The 23,060-nt window shown below is 38.2% G+C and overlaps 1 protein-coding gene across 4 annotated transcripts in view; it reads right to left on the minus strand.

Moving 5' to 3' along the window:
* The window catches only part of col14a1a (collagen, type XIV, alpha 1a), a 130,067-nt gene that overhangs the window by 98,490 nt on the left and 8,517 nt on the right, over nucleotides 1-23,060 (minus strand). For all 4 annotated transcript variants that reach the window (XM_016681240.1, XM_016681238.1, XM_016681239.1 and 1 more), the window contains exons 3-5: nucleotides 13,484-13,600; nucleotides 10,578-10,721; nucleotides 9,189-9,293 (exon numbers count right to left, since the gene is read on the minus strand). In XM_016681240.1, the coding sequence (XP_016536726.1) occupies nucleotides 9,189-9,293; nucleotides 10,578-10,721; nucleotides 13,484-13,600 (366 nt within the window). The remainder of the gene's footprint in view (nucleotides 1-9,188; nucleotides 9,294-10,577; nucleotides 10,722-13,483; nucleotides 13,601-23,060) is intronic.

Genomic DNA, 23,060 nt, shown 5'->3' on the forward strand with positions numbered 1-23,060 from the left:
CCTTATTCCAACTCTAACCTTACATTAATTGACATCTTGGACATAAGTCTAGTCAAGAATCCCAAAATATTAGGGATAGTTGAATAGGTTAGGTTCTGTTGCCTCATTAGGACAGATTTATGTTCATATTTTAAGCCAAATGTCTCGACAAGACAGCGGGTTACACCAGTGTAGCTTCCGTTAAAACCTTAATAATAATAATGTGGAGATTTCTCTCTTAGAAGTTTAATACATATGTATTATCTGTTTTCACACACATCTTAAGATTATAACATGTGTGTAGCTCCGCAGGTTTTTATGGCTTTGCAAATCAGCAGTGGTTTAGTTCTCGATTACACTGATTAATTTGTGTTTCCTGCCTCTTTTATCATCTTGTTCTGCTCGATGGATCTTTTTGTTCAGGATCCGGAAACAATCTTACAGCTTCAGCAAAGCACAGCTACGGTGGACAACTCTTCTTTTCTCGCCTACTTTTCCAAGATGCTGACCACCACAAAACAAAACCACTCAACAACAACTGAACTTTTGGAGACGCTCCGATCTTGTTGTCGAGCCAACACAATTTGGCCCCTGACAAACTGGCTCAAAATCTTTATGCAGGCGCAGTTTTGCTGCTTCCAACACATCAACTTTGAAAACAAAATGTCCCCTTGACATGAAATGTTTTCCAACTACTAACTTCATCTGTTAGTGGTCATAACATTATATTGAATTACTATTGTTACATAATTGTTTATCTTACGCATTTTTCCATTTGTATATGATGTAATTATCTAATGTTGCTCATTAAATTTATTTATTTTACCCCAATAAGAAACTTAATTGGCATGCTGTGAGCAACAATAAAAGAAGGAATTATATTACTCTTGCATTATTAAGCACATAATGACTCTTGAATCTTTTGGTTTAATGCAAACTTTCACTGTTTTTGTTTTGTTTCCTGCATGAAAGAAACAAAACAAAAGAATGTAAGAGATTGGTTAAGCACAAAACAAATAGTCCTGCCCAGTGTCTCAAAAAGATGGAGAGATGGGAAGCAACAGTGGGGCAATCAGGAAATTAGATGCTAATTATTTTAATTGAGTTCCTGCCAATAATTACTAAAATGTCATTAGCACAGCCACATCTATGCACTTGTTAACCGCCGAAACACAATTAGCTCAACTCACCCATAAATGTCCTCTATTAATAGAGGACGAGGACGGGCTGCACAGACCACACAAACACGACTCGCACATCCAAATGAGTGAAGGGTCTTAGCAGCTCAGGATCAGGATCTCTCCTCTGCTCCTTTCAGCAGGAATAATTTATGAGCAGAAAAATATACAGCATGGAAAATAAAGGACCAGGAGTGATGGAAAAAGACAACAAAATGAATTTCAGAAATTACTTTTGCACTTTCGTGAGGAAAAACAATTTCTTTTCTCATTTTCTCCAGTACTTTTCAATCAGAAGTGTCTCACTTAGCCCATCTGGATGCTCCACAACTCATGCAGAAATGGTACCTTCTTGTCCATTAGTCACTTTAATACTTCCATATCTGCTTTGCTCTGTGAAAGCACTACCTTCTTGTTTAAACAAGCATGTTCTGGGACAGTAAAAGATCTTGGCATTAAAAGACTCAAATACAAAGAAATGATGAACTGCTTAGAATCACTGGAGTTTAATTATACTGCTGTTCTAGTCTATATTACATGAGGTTTTTGTATTGATTATGTTGGCTTCAACTCATTAATTTCCCCTTACTGACTGTCTTGCTGTCCATTTATCAGTCTTACAGCAAAATCTTTGCAATCCAGTGAGTCCGCTGAGTTCTGTAGTAGCCGAACAGTGAAGATTTCCCTGCATTTGTGCAACTGCTGGGGATTATAAAAGAAAACTGAAGGATGCATGGAAATGCTCTGTCTGAAGAAAGGCTAAACAGGAGACAAAATTTGAAGGATGATCTGCAATATACATACTCTTGAGAATAAATTGTTACAAATTTAGAAACTTTAATCAGCAGGTGAGAGTTGCTCTCTGCAGTGGGGACAGATAGGACTCGCCTGCTCCTTCATGACCAGTATGTCAGCTGAATCTCGTTGGCCTCCAGCTCAACTTTAACAGCATCTGTCTCTGGGGTTCAATTTGTTTTTTTGCATATGTGTGTTAAGTTCACCTTCTGTTGGAAATACAAAAACTGCAATGAAGCACCAAAGCCTTTAAGAAAGAAGATTCAGTGGCATTCAGAAGTTTCCAATCAGCATGAATGTCATAATTTTGATCTTTAGTTTGATGCATTTCAACATTTCTTTTTGCTGGGTGTAATGGTGATAAAGCAAACAAATTCATAACAAGAAGAGGCACATATTTGATACTTTTGTATTCCACACACAGTCATTATTGCATATAGCAGGTCTTATGTACACTGACATAAATATTGGGTTAAATATCCTTCAGCAAATTACAAAAAAAACTACAAACATTTGAGGTAGTGCTCATTAAAATCCATAGATTTTTTGATTTGGAGATTTTTTTTTCTTTGCACATAGCCCATACATATTAAACACGGTTGAGGTCAAGGCCAATCTTAAGGTCAGTGTTGGTTTGACTTGAGATTTGAGAGTTTGTCTGGTTGGAAAACCTGATGGCTCAAGTTTGAACCGTCCAGCTGCTAATCAGAGATGTACTCGAAAACCCTCTTGGGTTGCTGCCCTCCTCATCAATGCCCCCTCTCTGAATGCAACAGTTTGGAAAAGGACAATCACACAACTACCTCAAGAATACACCAACACTGTTTTCAAGTGGATGCATCTAAAATTGATTTCCTAGACGTGATAAGTTGCGTTCTAGAGTTTCTAAGACTCGAAGGATGAAGGGATGTTAGTGTTGCACCCCTGAGCTGTTACCACAGGAAGTCACAGAACTGAATTTTTGCCACTCTAGACACCAAAGCTGTTGTATTTCACATCATGTCTTTGATTCTGCAGTGCCAGCAAGTTAAGAAACCTCATGTTCAGACAGTCCAACACCCCTTCAGTACAGTCACTGTGAAGCAGCAAAGGCGAGCAACTGTGATAAAAAAAGAGCTCTCTTGTGTCACAGCTGCTCGCCTTTTGCATGTCAGCAAACGGAAATATTGATTTACCATTTCTATTTTTAACATATAAAACTTTCAAACTATGATTGAATTAGGAAACAAACACTGCTTGAAATTGTTATTAAACAAATTTAAGGCTTTTGACTGTATTGACCTCTCTCAAATATCATGGCTTTCTGAAGTAACGGTTTATGTTATGTCTTTATTTAAATTATGCCTTTGAGCTCTGTGTGTAATACAAGTTTCTCTGCTTTGGCGCTTTGAAGGACGCCTGCCAGAGATGATGTCTGCACCTGCAGTGGACAGATAAACAGACACTAGTTCTCACAGTGCGTCTTGTAAATATTGTTGCATTTCTTCTTCTTGGGGTATAAAACACAGCAGACAGGGTTCTCACCTGCGGTTCTAGATAAATCTGTCTGGGTGTTTCCAGCTTCAACAGATTCATTCTTTCTATTTTCCCACAATGCAACCAGCTGCTTTAATACTAAAGGCTGCTTAGCCTCCAGCACTTACAACAAATGCAGTCATAACCCCACTCATATCCCTTGACAGATTTCTTAAAAGAGCTATTGTTGCACAGCTGTACAAATACAAGATTCTTTTTTTATCCAATAATATTGTTTAGGACTGATTTCCAGAGAAATACATCAGCCTCCATTCTTTGCTAAGCAAAGCATGAATATTAACTTTCCTCGTCCTTTTCTGATGATGTTGGAATGAAAAACAAGGTAACCCTTCAGGAACATGTAATCCTGCAGCAGACAGAAAAATCTCTGCACACTATGATCCATCAAATGAACCTTAAATTAAAAGACAACTATGTGAAAAGCAACAAAAAAAAAGAGATAATATGTTCTCTGTTTGCCTGTGGTTCAATATTATTATGAAATAATACTCAACTCAAATAGAGTTATAATTTTAACATGTTCAGTCACAGATCTGCTTCAGGCAAAAACCAACGTGTGGTTGGTTTTTACCTGAAGTTGTTGTCCTGTCAACATGGGGTTAAATATTCATCTCAGTATCAGTTTTTCTTTTTCTTAAAACATTTAATTTTGATTCATGCCATTTCAATTAAATACACCCATCCACTACAGCATGTAAATATTTTTCTGATGTATCTTTAGTTCCATCATCTTCTCTTCCCCTGCTGATTAAAAGGAATCCCACAGCATAATACTGCTACCGCCATGTTCCATTGTGATGTCGGCGTGTTTAGGTTTATATGGGGTGTTAGTTTCTCCTCATGCATAGCGTTTTGCAAAGTAAAAACTTCCAGTTAGGTTTGATCGGACCAAAGCATGTTCTTCTGTTTCCCCCGTAATGGTTTGTTTCAAACTTTGAGCTGAACTTCGTACAACTGTCTTTCAGCGATGGTAAAACAGAGGTCAGATATTGGCGTATGGGGCATCAGACATCGGTTTTGGATTTTTATCAGTTCCCTGAGTTTCAAGTCCATTTTTGTAAGTTGATGCCCATCGTCGATGTGCATCGACTTCTCTGCTTGCAATCAAACACGGTCCACTGAAAATTGTTTCGTCATTTAAAAACTGAAGAACAAAACCCACCCAGACTGATCAGCTGCAAAAACATAAGCTCAAAAGAGAAAAATACCTAGCTGCTTTTAAGGAAGCTACATTTTATTACACACAAGTATGTGTTATTAAATTAACACAACAGGGGAATTTTATTTTCACACCTGAATGCTCCTGTTGGGGCTGCAGTGGACTGAAAACATATTCTACCCAAACCTTTTGTGTTTTCTAAGAGCCCGAGTCACTTGGTGTCACCACAGAAGAAGACGGAAAACAAGTTTCCTTTGACTGAATGGAGAATTTTCATTTAGCTCAAACAGATGCCCAAGTATGGTAACATATGGTTGGAGAGTACTTGCAGAAACCAAATAGTGGATGGCAAAAGCAGGTATTTCATTGACAGAGGAAATTTTTTGGCATTTATTTTGGCTAACGGCCTTATCTGCTGCTTTCCCGTTACACCCCGTTCAACATCAACACCTTTACCAATCTAATCCCTGAAGAAGTTGCTTGTATGATCTAGTCAATAAGATTAAAAAAAACATGCTTGACAAGAGATATCAAACTTTAAATTGTTCAAATTGAAACTGTAGGATTTTTTTTATCCTAATACTAACCTAATTCTAAATATAATCATCAGCAATCTACAAAAAAAAAACAAACAAAAAAAAAACCTTTTTCCTGTCAATGATGCAGCTGTGAATCACCACATATACAGGAAGGTATGACCAGCTTTTATAATTAAGGTATTCTTACATGAAAGCCCTGATTGCTACTGTGGAACAAAGATGGAGCAGGTCAGCAACTCCACTCAGCTACACCTTCGTCTACGAGCACACTCTCTCACAAAACACATTCACACAGGAACCCTGGGAGACTGTCTGCAGCTCCATCTCTGTGGAGCTCAGTGGGACGCCGGTGTTATCACCGTGGAATATAAATACACATGCAGAGCATCATGTGGAGAGAAGAGGAGAAGCAGTCACACATTATATCTCAATATAAAGGAGCGTTCTCCATTGAACTAAAGAGATGCATTATTATTATCGCTGCAGCTGAATCCAGACAGAATCTACAGAAGCACAGCAGGATATTATTATAATCCCTAACAGGTAGAAAAACAAAGAACCAATCAAAACCTCCAGTGTTGCATTGAAAGGTAGCTGGGTCTAATAACACAAATCTGAAGGAAACCCAACTTTATAATATCCTTGCTTAGAAGAAAGGGAAGCAAGGGGAACTTAATATGAAAGACTAAAACCTGTGGGTGGGTCTAGATACACAAAGCCTGCTTTATGTGGTTTAATTTTTTTTTTCATTTTAAAATAATTGGAATACAGGTTGAATTACATCTGCAGAAAGTTTTTTTTTTCCTTTCAGTGGCCCAGATATTTGGTTTTAAACTTTTCTCACTTAAATTTTCTGAACTTTTTTCTTTCAATGTCAGCTGTGAAACATGGTTTCTAGTAAATATTATTTTTTAGCTGTAAGGTAAATCTACAAACTGCAACTGCAGAAAAAAAACCCCATCTGGTTTTACATGGACGCAAATCACTTTTTCACTTGTTTTTTTTTATTATTATTTTTTAATTAACAGTTCTTACTTCTATTTTAAGCTACTCCTCTAATATAAGCAGCATGGAAACTACATTGGCAAATTCTTTCTAAAAGTCTCATTTGAATAAGAATACAAAGAATCAAATGTAAAACTTAAGACAACAATAATTTCTCATCAGTGAAAGGTCCATTGGAAAATTGTTTCATTTTCCAAACAGCAAGCATCATAATTAAGCACCAGATTGCACCAGATTATAAACCATTTTTACTGTGGAAGTTGTGGATTCCCTACTAATCAAAGTTAGCTGCAATGACGTGTTTAAAACTACATTAAAAATAAAGCACAAAAAGTATAAGAAAAAGTCTCAAATGAATTATATTCTGTATGGTATTTCCCTGCCTCATTCAAACTGCAGTGGGCAGAGAGAGCAAGACTTCTGTAGATAACAGGAAGGCTGAGTACATTACCGAAAAGTAACTCTGTTTAATTCCTTTGAGTGTTCAACTTAAACCTGTGATGAATCATACTGGGTTGGTAAAGTTTTAGTCTCTTTTGCAGAGGTATACTAAGGCCATAAGAAGGTTTAAACAGTATCCTGGTTATTTATAATCACATTTAAAGAATATTTTTAAAATGTTTGACTAGGATAAAGACAGATGTAGCTAACACAACCAAAAATACAAATTAATATGTGTCATTAATATGATGGTGCATTTATTTTATTTAAATAAACAAGTTTATTTACATACATGTAAAACTAAATATATAAGGAATCTTAAATCTTTTTGATTTTGACTATCTAGCATGGTTGTATCCGGCATACTAACGGACAAAAAACAAACCACAAAAGCTGAAAAAAGTTCATTTCCCTTTCTATTTTTTCTTTGTCGTTAGAGTTTATCATTTTGTGTTTTTATTTCTCTGTATCACCATGATGACACAGCACAGAGAAACATACTCCCCAGAAAAAAAAAAACATAGAAAATGTTTAATGTCTGAAACTGCACTAACACAATTATAAGCATTGTAATCATAAATGAAATTACATCAGATAAATCCTTAATTTATCATTTTAATCCAAATTAAAAGTAAAAATTTTAATCTTTTAACTTGTTTGGTATTGCAATTAACAAAAAATTTCTAAAACTTACAGTCAGTGCAGGAGTTCAGATTTATTAGCTATGTGCTTCACACCCAAAAGCCAATTTATTATGTTTTTATGGAAATTAATTGTTCATTGCTTCTCTCAGTGTGCATGAATAAATTGTGCTTGTGTGCTCCATCAGCACCTCTGAAATGCACATTTAGCATATTACAGAGGAATTATATGGTGCAATCAATATATAACCGTATAGTCCTTAAAATAATTGCACTCTGTACATTTAATGCGCTGTAGAGGCCAACACAACAGCTGAACAGGGTGGAGGCTGGTATCTTGATGGCTGATTGCTCTTATACGACGACTTAAAGAGTTTCCTCTCACGCCAGTTGCAATTTCATTTTATGCATCCAGGAAATGTCCAGTAATTGTCTCATTACAACACCAGCACAAACACCTGTCACCTGAATTAAATTTGCTACTTGGTATATACACAAAAATAACACGCTGTTTGAGTGTTATACAAATTTCGAATGCACCTTTAGGTGGTGTAAATCAAATGAGTTTAGACTGAAACAATTAGTGTTCTTCCCCAGCAAATGCTTTCTATTAGACTTGGGCTCTAATGCGGCTGCTGGACTGAAACTAAAGTGTAGATCAAACTTTAACCACACTTCTGGCAGAGCAATCGTTTTGTTTCTTCTTACCGGAGGTAATTTTGACTTTTAGGTCTCAATATGAATCTGATAGAGTCTCCAGAGGGAACTAAAGATTAGGGTGACGGCAAGGAGGCCTTCCAACCCCAAAGACTCTGAGCCAAAGTTAAATTGTCAAAATACAATAAAAACATGCAGAAAGCTGGCCAGCAGTTAAAATAAAGGTTTTACTACTAGGATTCCAACAAATGTTTCCGTATATTATTGAGAATGAATGGAAGCATTGTTTATTATAATGTAAACAAAAACATATTCATGTTTGATTCTCCTTTTACGTTCATTTATTATCTTTTGAGAGACGCAGGGTTATTTCCACAGAGACAAACCTCTTTTTTCCTGGTTTGTACTGGAATGTAATTATATGTCATCAGTGAGATGATGATGTTGTATAAAGTGTAAATGAGAAGGCGAGGGAAAGACAAGCAAATATTTTGGTTGCATGAAAATAATTTTAAAATCCACATCTGTCTTGGGTATGAATACATTTAAACTCACATTTAATAAAACAAACACATTCACGCACTAACAGCTTTCCTAATATCTGAAATGTTGCTATGAGCATCATCTGTGTGACGCGATTTTTTTTTCATGATCTTCACACATTAGTAAAAACCAAAAGCATTGCAAAAATGATTACAGACGCAAAACAAATCCCCATGTTAACTGGGAATGTGTTAGCAGGAAGACCACCCAGTAAAAGATCTAAGACATCTATCTGTAAATCTCTTTGAAAACAAATCTTTAAAAAGAACATCTTGGAACAGCTTGGTTTCAAACATAAAGCAGATTCTTTGAGAAAAAAGCAGCTTCAGCTCATGCTGACAAGAGTGAGCAGTGAATGACACTCTGCTTATATCAGGAGTTCACGTTAAACACTAAATGTTTCCAGAAATCACAACTGTGATGGATACATAAGCGAGGAATACGCGGTTCTGGCATCTTCGTTCCCACTTGTTGGGTGAAAACCTGACGTGTGCCAGTCAGGGCATTTCTCCGACGTTTTCCATTACTGATTGCTCACAAACTCTGCATGTTGTTGGATACAACCCGATCTGCACTGACATGCTGATCTGCCAGCCTCCAAAACATTTTTATAGCAACAGACCGGAGAAACTATCCAAAAAGGTATTTATCTCATTCATAAGTTCAGCTTAAAGGCAGCCTCCTGTCATGGAAACAGTGTGTGTTTTCGTCCTACCTCCAGAGATCTCGTTGGCATCGTCAGGAGGTCCATCTGAATCAGTCAGTCTCTGCGGCTCGGACTCGTCGTCTTTGTCAGCATCACCTCCAGCAGCTGGTTTAGCTGGAGAGAGGCAATGAGATGTTAACAGAGCAGAAATATAACACGGATTAAGAAACTTTATTTTGCCATAAATATAATGTGGTAAGATGGTTTAGGTCAAAACTGTTAGTTTCCCTGATGAAATCACACAAAACTCTTAATATTTCCATAGAAACAACCACAATAAAAACTGCACATATTTGTATTGTTTCCAAAACACCAGATAAAATCTCCATAAAGTTTTATGTGTTTTTTATTTATGTGCTGAACTAAACAAGAAGCTTAATTTACTTCCAATATATATCAAATAACAAATTAGCATTAAACCTCAATTGAATATTCAACGAACTTTCACACCATATCTAGGAAATCAATTAGCACAGAACCTCACAGAATGAACGTCAACAGGACCGGTGCCATCTGAACACTTTGACTAATCTGACATTTTTGGTCAGAAGCAAATTCATCATGCCAAAAGAAAATAAAAGTCTGGCCCTTAGAAAGAGGATAATGTGAGGGTGAAGGCTACATTGTTATTTCCAAATGTTTCATGATGTGTAGAACAGCTGCATGATGCATCATTGCATAGCATCAGGGCGCAGATTCTTTTGCAGATAAACCTGGGAGTGGCTGAAAGCACAACTTTTTAAAAACTGAGGAGGAAAATAGCCAGAGATGTCACCCTTTGTGTCTCTGCCAAGATGATTGTTGCTAAAATAGCCTCTACTGGACTTGATGCGTCAAGAAAGTGTCAGAGTTCTTCATCGTGAAGAACTTCAAGGCCCCCAAAAAAAATTCCTTTGCTGAAGCAACAGGGCATCAATGTGCAACTAAAGCTGAACATTTGAAACACGGTGCTGTGCTTTGGAAATGCGTTCTTTGGTTTGATGAGTTGAGCTCTTTGGGCACAGGGGTGTTGATTTAGTTTGGAGAATGAAGGGAGAGACCTTCAGCTCTAAAAACACAGTTGTACTGTGAAATGCTATTAATACCAGAGTGCTGGTATTTATGTTGAAACTGATCGTACTGCCAGAGACATTTGGTCCAAGCCAAGATGGGGGGAATGAAAGAGAGTAGAAACTAACTTTTAAAAATGAGACAATGCAGCAACAACAAAACCAAGCAGAAGAACAAATAAGAGAACACAGATGGAAAAAGACACTGCATAACAAAATGAGCTGAGAGAATGTCTTAAAGAAAAAGCCAAATGTAATAACGAGAACAAAACAAAAAGACTATTTAGTTAAGTAGAAAAACAGAAAAGACAAGACTATTCCAGAAGGGCAGAAAGAAAATGAAACAAACCTTTAAATCTCCCCCGAAGTGGTCTGCTCTGCTCTCTGCCTCTAATAGCAATGACGCTAATAATGTAGTCCTTAGACGGATTGTAGTCCGTTATTAAAACCTTTGGGTCAGATTTAGACACAATGACCTCCTTTTGCTGACCACCTAAAACAGAGAAAGATACATAAAAATACATAAAATACAGAAAAATAATGTTTTATTGTAAGGAGCCATCTAGGAAAAAGTAAACTCATCTGAGGAGCTGCTCAATAGTCAAGGTGGAAATATTTTGTTATGTGGATTTATTTATGCAATTCTCATATAGACCATATACCTGACAAATACAAGCGGTTAAATGTGGATAGAAAAAAAAAATTCTAATATTATTATCTTGATTTTGTGTTTGGTTTTCTGTTCTTCCCTTCTGTTAGATGCTTTCTGTGCTTTTATTGACCTTCTGGATCTGCCTTTGACAGGTTACTAAATTGTTGCAGGTTGACAATGGTAAAATTTCATCCTTAGAGTTGACATAAATTTCACAAATGTTTCTAAACTGTAGCTGCAGAAACAAACTAATGTGTTATACCATTGTGGAGACAAGTTTACATTAATCATATAAAATCCTGCAAATGTGAATTATTCCCTTGTGTGTGTGTGTGAGCGTCTATTCTTCCCTTCCTGCAAACTCTAAGCTTAGTGTGTCCCAGCCAGAGAGCTACAGAGTAAACTGCAGAAGGTTACACACAACGTCCTGCAGTCAGGAGAACAGAGCGGTCATATGAGCCACATGGTTTAATGAACACAAGTCTAAAACTTACAAAACCTGGAAACCCAGAACATGGAGAGGCGGCAGAGCGTAACAATAAAACAGAACAACGAATGAACCACGGGAGTGGACATGATAAAGGAGCTAATCAGAGGTAACCAGCTGCAGCTGTGAAGGGAGTAAGACTAGACAAGAACATGACTAGTAGCTGGGGAGCAAATGACAACGCGACTAAAACAAAGATGAAGGCAGAAGGAAGAGAGCCTAAACAATAACAAGAATAAATACCAAATCTAACAAAAAAAAAACCAAATAGCTAAAAAGAGAAACTAAACTAACAGAAGGAATAAACTATAATGAGAAGATAATACTGAGTCCACAATACAAATCCAAAACTCAGGTAATGAAGAAACTGGGTGAATAAACTGGGCTGGAGGGGAAAGATAATCAAAATAACAAATCTATACAAAGAAATGAAAAAAGCAGAAGTGCACAATAACAAGGGATGAGACAGAAACACTCTCCTCATTCACAGAAGTTAATTATTGAACCATTTCAAAATTATACACAAAGACTCAAATATATGCATACACACCCTGCTATTTGAAATTAGATCAGTTTCCAATGTTGCAGGGAAACCACGCACATTTTAAACCTTGAATTGAAAAAGCTACCAACAATTTGATATTTGTCAGCTCTTCACTGTCATGTGCTCGCGCTGCTTTCCTGGGTTTATAACCAGTTACTTATAATTTCGACACTTCTCAACGCCAACTTAGGGAGAAGTCAAAACAGAAACTTACAGCAGGACCAATCGAAAGTCTTCTGAGATTTTACAGTCAGACAAGACAAAGATTGAACTCATCAGGTGCACGACATATAAAAGAAATGTCTGGAGGATTCAATGCGATGCGTTCAGCCTAAAAAACACTGTTCCACCTGTTGGGCATGGTGTTGGGTTTCTGTGTTGCATGTCATACAGAAACCCATCAGCGAGGTGAAGAGGCAGAGATTCTCTCCTGAATTTAATCAGCCGCAACGACAACCCGATTTTAAGAGAAACTCACTGGGAACAAAAACAGGAAGAAGATTAAGAAAACATCCAGCCAGTCATTTTCCCCTGTGAAATCGATCTGATCTTCTTTCATAAAAACCTAGCTCTGTCTGTGTAGAACAGGAATATTATCCTGACCCAAAGGGTCAGTGACTAATCTAAATGAATCCTTTGTGATCTATAGAGATGTTACCTCAGCAGCTCTGAACCAGCTCCATCATTCTCCCCATCTGACTCAGAAACAAGAAGGAAGGAACACAATTTCATTCTTTTCACAGTGGTCAGAAAAGGCTTTATTAACCATATGAATGCAGCAAAGATTGTGCTGAAATTAATTACCTGAAACTGCATTTTCAGCAATAAGCTGTTCTTTTCCCTGAGACGGAAGGAGCCACGAAGCTGAATTTTAGTTCTATTCTCATGATATGAGTTTTATGCGAGAATCCCTATTCCTGCATATTCCCTTTTAACGCAGGATGTAAAAGAATCGACTGTAATGTTAAGCCCAGCTTTATGACCAGATGCAGACGGTAATGCAGTAGCAGTGAAGTGCCTGAGTCTTGGCTATGAATGCAGGCGCACTGCGACTACAGGATGAGGATGTTCTCAGCGATGATTAGGGTGATTTCTCCCAGGCTGTGGATGCACTGCATCTGCACATTGATCAGCGTGTGACAGGTGCAAAACAAAGCAGGACATGATGCATTCCTCAGCTAACCCAGACCGACCTCCAGTGTGAGTTAGAAAGTGGTCCAGCTACTGTCCCCTCTATTAGTCCCTCTTTTAAAAATCTGCTGACAAGCCACACATATTCAGCAGAAACACTCCCCCACGCCCTCCAAATTGGCAAGGGTGCAGAACAAACTTTGAGGTCTGCAGATCTCCCAGAAGTGAAATTTGTTCAAAGGAGTTTTGATAAGAAGTAAATTACATAATCCTTCTTGGCAGATAAAAAAAAAATCCAGTTCCTAATTCTTTCCTCGGGTTCCTGCAGTTACACTACTCTTTGACATAGTGTTTTATCTGTGTGTGCGTGTGTGTCTGTGTGTGTGTGTGTGTGTGTGTGTATATATATTCTGTTCATGTGTGTGCTGTAGAGGATCCTACCTGGTAAGCTGTTGTAGAGAAATAAATAGCTGTCGACATCTCCTTTGGGCTGCCTCCATGAAACTAGGAGTCTGCGGGAACTGTGCACTTTGAAACGGAGCCTCCTCGGAGCTGGAACTGAAGAGAAAGGCAACACTTACCAGACACAAGCATACAAAAAGAGACCTGTGTCTAACTAAAGAAAACTTTGTGACCCGAAAAGTTCCTAACCATCATTAGACATGTCTTAAAAAGTATTTAGAAGGGATCTGAAAGCTGCAGAATAAGATGAAACAAGGAAACAGGAAGGAAGAAGTTGGAATGAAGCTCAGATTGGGAGTTCAAACAGCTAAAGATGGAATAAATATTGTATTTTTACACCCTGTCACTATACAGCCACATATGTTGATGAAATGTTATGGCATGTACTTGTATAGCACTTTATAAAGTCCAGACGACCCCAAATCACTTCACACTACACTCAGTCATTCACACATTCATGCACACATTTACACACTGCTATAAGCTACATAGTAGCCTCAGCTGCCCTGAGGCAGTCTGACAGAAGCAGGGCTGCCATGCACCGGCGCCTCTGGGCCCTCTGATCACCGCCAGCAGGCAAGGCGGGTGAAGTGTCACAAAAACGACAGAGCGGGGGTTGAAACTGCAAACTCCTCCAGAACAAAGTAGCACATAATTGTCACTTGGTTGGGGGGAAAAAATATGGATTACATTTTTTGTGAATACACACCAGTAACTATGTAGGAGATGCAGGTAGGAGAATCTGTAGAACATTTGTAGAGTCATGCACTCAAGTAATCTGCCCTTCATGGAAGATTGGTATAAAGAAATACTTTGCCGAATGACAGTCATAAAAAGTTTAGCTTGCAGTGTCCCACAAACCATGTACAGGAGTAAACATGCTGTGAAAGCTGATTTGTTTTTTTCCCTCCATGGGAAACTTGATATGTGCCAGCAAAAGACGTAAGACTGGGGTGGAAATTAAACTTCAAATTAGACGACAATATATGTACACACAGAGATATAACGGATGTAACAGGACAAAACCTGCAGAAGTGATTGAATTTATGTAAAGCATTTATAAATGTATGGTTCAGACAATGGATTTTATAAAGGAATATGTCATGTTGTATGTGTCATTTTGTTTTAAGTCGTGTTTCTCTCTCCATCCGTCCCAAACGGGCCTTTCCGGGTCTCTGTTTTCTGCATTTGTTAATTTTAAATTGCATTTCAAGATACATCTTCTGCATGTGTAGAAAGTCCTGATTCTGCTGCTTCTGCCTGTGGGACCCTCACTGGGCCTCAGTGGACCACCTCTGCAGACTCCTTGATAACATTGATTTTAGGTTTTCGTTCTGAGCCTGGAGTTCTGCATTTGGCAGCTAATATCTCGGGTTTCTGGGGCCAAGACTGGCCATGTGTGAAAGAGAAGGTGGAGCATTAATGCTGGATTTTCTGTATGCCTGCAATGGATAGCTGGACCTTGAAATTACTTTATTCCAAACTTCTGTCTGCTCAGTAGGGGCAAATGAACAAAATTGGTCAGTCTTAATTTTTTTTATTTAATCTCCATGAACGTCCATCCATTTTACCGCACCCTTATCCTGGCAGGGGTGCTGGTGCCTGACTCCAGCTGTCGACGGGCGAGAGGCGGGGTCACCCTGGACAGGTCATCTCCATGAACAGTTCTTTTCAAATATAATTTTTTTGTTAAATTTGTTTTATGGTATCTGAAACAGCAAAAGATTTAAGGTGCTGTGATGGTGGTGGTAACAGCATCCACCACACATCCGTTTCATGACAGAGGTTAGCAGTTGCCTAGAAAGTTGCTTTTACTTTGCATAAATGTGAAACTGCGTTGGCACCGTGTTCCTCTGGTTTGCATCATGTTTTGTATTTTGCATTGTGGGTTTTGTTTTTTCAGTTGTCGTTATTAAATCGGCCGCCTTTGTTTCTGCACCAGCCTGCCTGCCGGCGTTTGGGTCCTTTATTCAACATTCGACTGATAAAACAGCTACAAGGAGTCATTCTGGGTTCACGGGGTCCATCAGCAGTCCTGGCTGACAATTCAGCAGCTCATGACTCATGGTCGATTATGTCGGCTTTCTTCCCACATCGTACTCTGAGGCAGTTTGTGTCATTAGTGCCTTTACTGCCGGATGTCCAGAAGACATTTAGAAAGAAACTGCATGTTATTCTTATTAGTGAAGAGAATACAATTTATTAATATATTCATAGTAAAACGCCACTGTCTTAAAGCAAAAGCACGGATTTATTTTTAATGTGTTGACATTATAATCGCATTAAAAATAATCAAAATGAAACAGACAAAACAGGGAAAAACATTTTTACGCTGCACATTCTAAAAGTTACATCCAATACATATGAAACTGTCTGTGGACCTGTGTTAATTAACATTCTAGCACAGACCAGGTTGAGCTACAAATATCTGCATAAGATCGTAATGCATGCTTCATGTGTCTAGTTATTGATTCAGCCATTCAATAAAATTGGCTAAGCATACAATTAAAGCTATTAATTATTTACAATTAAGTGATTAATTAAATATTTTTTATCATGTCCCATCACTGACCTTAAAAAAAGAACCAAGTCAATCAAAAGCAAGCCCAGCAAAAAATGTTACATTTTCAAGAATTTTCATAAATTGACTAATTGTAAAATTGACTGCCCTAGCATCTTATAGTTTTTGGAAAACATGACATTTAAAAAAAAAAAAATCACATTATTTTTGTTCAAATATATAGAAAAAAAAATGTAAATGCATCATTTAACAGACGCTAATGTCAGTGCTTGCTTAACTTTTTACTTATGGAGTTGAGCAACTCCTGGCACTTAGGCACAAAAGCAAAGTCAATCAAAAGAATCACATCCCTTTGTGATATTTCATGCTCTATTGTAATTTGCAAAGATGGCAATATAACACTTTAAGTTTTACACTTTCCTTGCCGCGTTTCTTAAGAGGCAACACTATGGCACCTATCCAATATTCTAAATGCACGGGCTGAAGATGTATAATTATACCACACAATAAAAATCTATGAATAATTTTCAGTGCATGATGGCGCTCAGAAGATTACTACCTTGGTATCACTTAGTGTGTTTGATGGTAGGTGAAGTGAGTAGGTAGGATCTTTATAATTGGGTGAAAATTGCCTGGAGTGCCCCTACTTTTGCTTTGCATGTGAATGATCACTCTCACCTACTGAATTATGGAACAAACCTATAAGAAACATAAATTGAGCCCACTATATGTCTGGATGTCGAGATCTATGAGCAGGATGATGATTGTATCGGCATAAAATTTTGATGAATGACTTTTGGAAATCACCCCAGGATGCCAACAGAACACGAGGGCCTCTGATTACCCTTCGACAATCTCACACGTCTGTTCTTGTTTATCACCATATGGCCGTAAATATTATCCAACCGCTCCACATTTCACATTTTCTTTCTGGATAGGAGTGCCCACATTTCATGCATTCAATAGTGTTTCTCTGTGTCTCACAATATCACGTTCTGTGGACTTCATATTGTGTCTAATATCAAAAGCAGCAGCAAATCTTGGCAGATTTTGGCATGTCAATAAAGCTCTGCGTGGTTAAACAAACGACTGCAAGAAGCATCATTAAGCTGAAGGTAGAAGTTCATTGTTAAATTTTTTTAAACTAATATATAAACGATAGATTATGCAGAGACTCCAAGAAGTAGGTTTCTAATATCACCTTTGCAAATCCAAAAATCCTTTGTGCGAGCAAAGGATTTTGCTCGCACAAAAGCTCCCTCAAATGGCCAACAATTGAACCAGCATTACTTAAAACTACATTTACACAAAGTTACCTTGATGAACCGCTATTTCTGCTTTTCAGATGCTGTGATCGAGGTAAATACAAAGCTAATTGAACCAAGACAGCAGGAACAAGTGAGTAATTTCTAAAATACAAAACAAAAACCACAACAGAATTAGTAAAGACAAACAATAACAGAATAATTAATATTATACCCATAAACCCAAACAGCAATTTCTTCAAGCACTCCGGGAAAAAAAGTTGCCAAATCGTCAATGTGAAATAAATGCTAATTCATTCCTAATGTATAGTTCACATACTCTCCTTTTTCAAGCCATCAGTTAAATTATTTTCTAAAATTTGAGCTTGGGTTATCTCTCTTTCAGTGTGCAGACTAAAGATGTCATTCAGCTGTATGAGCTGGAATTATGTGGGCTAACGTGAAGCAAACACAGTTTGAGATTTCCGGTCTGAAAAGGGGGATGATTCCTGTCAGGATTACGAGCAGAAAGAGTTCAGAGGGAATCCTGACTGATGAGTAAATGCTCACCGGTGCGTCACTCTCCCACCCTCCTCTCAGTCATTGTCCTCCACTTCTGCTGCAACAGAGAAACTTCTCATCTTCTGATTTGATTTGATTTGAAGTTGTTTTTTTCCCCCCAAACATCTCTTCTCCTATTCTTTACTTCCACCTCACCCTCCACTCTTATTCTTCACTGCTCTTTGCAATCTATTCAACATTCATTCAAAAATCTTTTTTTGTCCTAACCCATGTTTATCTTTGAACTTGCTGACTTTTCAGTCTCCTCTTTACCATTCCTTAGCATCACCTTCCTTCTCATTTTAATCTTTTATCCCTTTCTTGTCCAACTCTCTTTTTTTTTTTTACAGCTGTTTCCTTCTCAACGTCATCTCATATCAGTCACACTTTGATTTTCCTTCCTCTTTTATCCTCTCGACAACATTTCTACTTCATTTTTTTTTCCTTCCTTGCTTTAAGTCCCTGGCTACCCTCTCCTTGTCTCTCCAGATAAGCCTGGTACTGACTCCGCCGAGTATTCAGGCTGCAGGAGCTCTGCTAATGCTCAGGATTTATGGATGACAAATGCTCGCTCTGTCACCGCAAGATAGCTATCCTGTACCGAACCCGAGGGAGAACGCCCGGGCGTGCTCACTCAACGTGGCGGCCGTCTCGTTTGTACACAAACTACTCTGTTCACGGAGGAGACAGCACTTAGCGCAAATCCACTCCGGCTTCTATCCACCTCTCCCCTCTTTTTATCTCCTCCACCGCTCTCATGGAACCGTTCTCTGTTTTATCACATCTTCAGGTTTAAACTGTCTGCCTCTCATCCCATTCTGCTCTTTTTTTCACGTGTTATTTCACCCCCTCCGTCACCACCTTACACTCCTTCTTGTGCTTCTGTGAATTAATGCCTTTTTGCCGCCTTTCATTGCATCCTTGTGTAAGTAATGCCTTTTTCTTCCAGCAGTCATCTGGCTGCTGCACTGAGTGTGTGTGTAAGACTGAATACTAAGCTGCATGATTACACTGTTGCCCTATCAGTCCCCTTCAGTCATTTGGTCAAGGTTGAGCATTTAAATAATACTAGCAATAATAATGAACAAGAAGAAGAACCAATAAGATAATCAAACCTCTGTCATTACTGATTATGTGTTAAATCATATGCAAACGTTTATGTAGTTGATGTGTTCAAACAACTCACTACGTTAGAGTCTCCATTAAAGAAACTCGTGATTTAGATTCATGTACACACAGAGTGAAATATATGAAGTGTTTATTTCTGTTAATGCAATCAGCATAGGGCAGCTCATGCTTTGAATATTTTAATGACAGAACCGAGGAACATTACAATCTTCCAGGCGGTTTTCTAAATCTATTAAACAGTGGTTAGGAACAAATCACATCTGTGATCATGTGTGGATTAGTGTCTGTTGAATATTAAACATGTTTTTGTTTTGTTTATTTGGTCTTGTTCTTCATTCTTCAGTATTTTATAACTTAATCGTGTGATTTAATGCATTAATCATATTCGAAACCATCATCCTGGTACTGCAGATGACCTTTAGCTTTCATAGCCATATTTAGCACAGATGCATGCTAAACTGACATAAGATGATTAAAGTGAATTGCCCTGTTAAAACTGAACTAAACTAAAAGAAATAAGATCTATAGGGATGTTTTAACTCATAATTGTTTTTGCTGTGACCTGTGCAAGGAGAGTCCTTGCAGGGTGACTCACAAATGATCACTGCTGAACAAGCTGGCTGTTCACAGAGGGCTGCATCCAAATATATCAGTGAAAGATTGAGCGGAAGAAAAGATGTGTGAGGGAAAAGTGCATGAGCAACAGGGTCAAATGCAGCCTTGATAGGATTATAAAGAAAAGCCCATTGAAGAGATTGGGGTAGATTTTCAAGGTATTGAAAGCAGCTGGAGTCAGAGCTTCGAGGACTCAGCCAGGACTCTGGCAATACGACTGCTGGACTCCTGGTGTGAAGAGGAGGCCTCAGTGGTCCGAAGTTATCTTTTCAGGTAAAAGTTAATTTTCTGTTATAAAATTAAGATCACAGAGTCTGTAAATACAGTGGAGAGAAGCCACGTCGCTTGAGGTTCGGTGTGAAGTTTCCAATTAGTGGTGATTTGGAGAGTTTTGCAGTTTTCATGCTTCCTGCTTGCTGACAAGTTTCACGAAAACGCTACTTAATTTTAGAGCAGGACTTTCCATTGGCTGACTCTCTCAAAATGAATCAATACTGGTTAAAGAACAATAGTATCCCTCTGTTTGAATAAGCCAACAAACTGCTAATCCTACAGAGAATCTATTAAATGAGATTACTATATAACAGTATTTTCACCATGAAGATAAATTACATCAGAAAACTGAAGGCATGGTGTTAAAGGAACCTCTGCTTCCCTAATGCCTCCGCAGAAACACGGGATGATCGTTTCTATTTTATGCTGCAATAAATGCAGCAATTCAAGCAAAAGGAGCCCTGATCAAATACTGAGTGGATACAATCACAGTATGTCAACAGAAGGCTGACTTCTGTGTAATAAAATCTTTTATTTGGTTTTAGGTAATATTTAGATTTTCTGAAAAACTAAATGTTAGGTTTCCATTAGCAGTATGCCAAAATCATCATAATTGCAGATGGGAACAAAGGATAACAGCGCAAACTGTTTAAGCCTGCAAAAATATTTGCAGCGTTTTCATTTGCTCAATATGGATTTGTGGTGCATCTCGGAGCTAAAACCTGCACTGACATTTGAAGGTTGCTGCTTCAAAAATCAGATTATATGACAGATACTAAAGGCTTATAAATATTCACACTATTCTTAAACTCAGTAGCACTGAGGGATTGTTTGTTTTGTGGGATATTTTATTTATTTATTTATTTTTTTTGCAGAGTGTCATGAATACAAAATTCACAACCTCTTCATATGTCTCAGTGGGCAAGAAAAGTAGGTTTTGCCCCCCTGCAGTGCCATTTTCACCATTTGTCTAAAGTACAATTCAAAAATATGTTCTTGATATGTTTGTCCAAGCTCATCAAATTTAAGGCACAAACTCGTTGTTGTTCCTGAACATTTATATTCGTTTTGTTATGTGGGGCAGAAAAAAGGCTAGGAGGAGAGAGTTGCGCTCAAATGCAATATCTGCTCAACTTTAACATCAGCACAATCTTTTAGAAAAAGAATATTTATGTTCTGAAAAGCTTGTAGTCTATTTCATGCTTGTCACACAGCTGCTGCTTTAGCTGACGCTCCCTGTTTGTACCTTCAGTGCTGTGTAATTTAGCTTATGCATGCATTCTGGATGTAGAGTGACCTGGATACGGTAAAGGAAGCGGTGCACTCACCAGTCACACTGCTTTTATAGTCTGTAACTTTCTCCTAAAGGGCTTTCAAAGCATTCATCAGTTAATGCTGCTCATTTATAGTCACAGCAGGCCATGAGAATCATCAATACTCTCCGTCGGTATTAGAGGGCCGCGGTGCCTCTCCGCTAACTCAACGCTCTTTTTTTTTAGTGTGAGGCTGCAGATGATCGTGACAGGCTGGATTGCAGTCAGCAGAGCCAGATGAGAAGGTGACAGCAGCTGCGGCTCAGATAATTTGACAGTTTTTAAATTCAAAACAGGTTGTCCCATCTCATCACCGCTTTTGTTTATGAATAAATGATTTCCCATCATTGGCTTCTCCCCTTGGTCATTAGAAGTGAAACTACTGCCCAACACTCTCAGTAATAGTAATGCCCTACACATACACACACACGCGCGCGCGCATACACATACACACACAAAAAGTGCAATATTTGTGCAAATATACATTTTAGCACATAATCTCTTTTGATATATCCTGAAGCTAAATATTGATCCGGGCTGCCAGCTAATCGACAAAATCAATCCCGGTAATTAACCATGCAAGTGAACACGCACAAAGCCATGAAGCAACAAACACCAACCCACGTCTCCAATAAAATCTTTACGATGCATGACTTATTCAGAGCTGAATATATGAATACATATTTTAAAAAGAGATTTAGCTGCCTGGGAATGAAGTCGGCTGAAAACAGGAACATAAGGTATCGGTCACTACCCTCCGGAGAAGAATAAACTGAGAGCCAAATCTGCATTTTCTTTCGCCGGTCTGTCTAAAGTTTTAGAAATACATGTATTTAAAGAAAATTAAGAAGCAGATTGTTGACAGCTTGATTTACTTATTTTTTTTAAAAAAAAAAGAACAGTCGTAGCGGTTCTCATGGGTCGGACAGAAGAAAGCTGCAGCACAACAAAGGATAAGAATTATGTCCAAATGCTGCTTCCTGAAATTACACAAGTGTAAATTAAGCTATACTGAACTTAGACAAAATTATTGATAGAGAATTGAGGTTATTAGACATTCAATACTACCAGTGTAACCAGTAGAGTTTCTTTGGGGGTGTAATACTTTAAATGAGTGGTATTATATAAAATAGACTTTTTTTTTTTTTTTTACATCATGTTATAATGTTATTCCCTCATCAAAAACATACCTGCAGTGTTGCTTTGACTCTTTCATGCAAGTTTGAGGAACACTTGACAATCTACTGTGCGCTCCACTGCTACGGCTCCACTGCAAACCGATGAAAACATGCAGGTAGACCTTCAGACTCCAGCATGCTAAAAGCCATTCTTGAATTAGTTTAGTGTGGACTGCTTTTGATGGCTTAATCTATTGGATGCATTCTCTTTTTGAACCAGACTAACTCTGTGAATGACTCATTTTTCGTCTCATTACTATTGCTAACAAGTGATAACTGTACTGGTGCAGTTTTCTGTAGCCTTTTCCTATCCTGTAGCAATATTTATGTTAGTACCACTCCATTGTGTTTGCCTTGAACATTTTTGCTTCTTTTCAAAACTTGTTTGGCTCAAATATCTTCAGAGCTTTGCTTCATGGACCTGATTTTCTTCAACATGGCAGACGAGTGCAACGCCTGCAAACAAGGCGCCAGTTCTTCAATCCATCTCCTGTAGCATTCCACCATCATTCATAAATAAGACAAAGATTCTTGAGCTACTCCTCTTGAGGCACACTGTTGCCCCGAAGCCCTCAACATAACAATCCTTCTATGTTGCACTCCTCATCTGTGGCCAGGAGAGGCAGCTCAAATCAGCTTTCTCCATTGGCTGGCTGGACCTAGCCTCTGAGAGAAGGTGAGGGGCTCCATTATTCATCTGAGCTCAGAGAAAAGCCTCTGCAA

The sequence above is a fragment of the Poecilia formosa genome, unplaced genomic scaffold (assembly GCF_000485575.1).
Source record: "Poecilia formosa unplaced genomic scaffold, Poecilia_formosa-5.1.2 Scaffold273, whole genome shotgun sequence".
NCBI classification, from domain to species: domain Eukaryota; kingdom Metazoa; phylum Chordata; class Actinopteri; order Cyprinodontiformes; family Poeciliidae; genus Poecilia; species Poecilia formosa.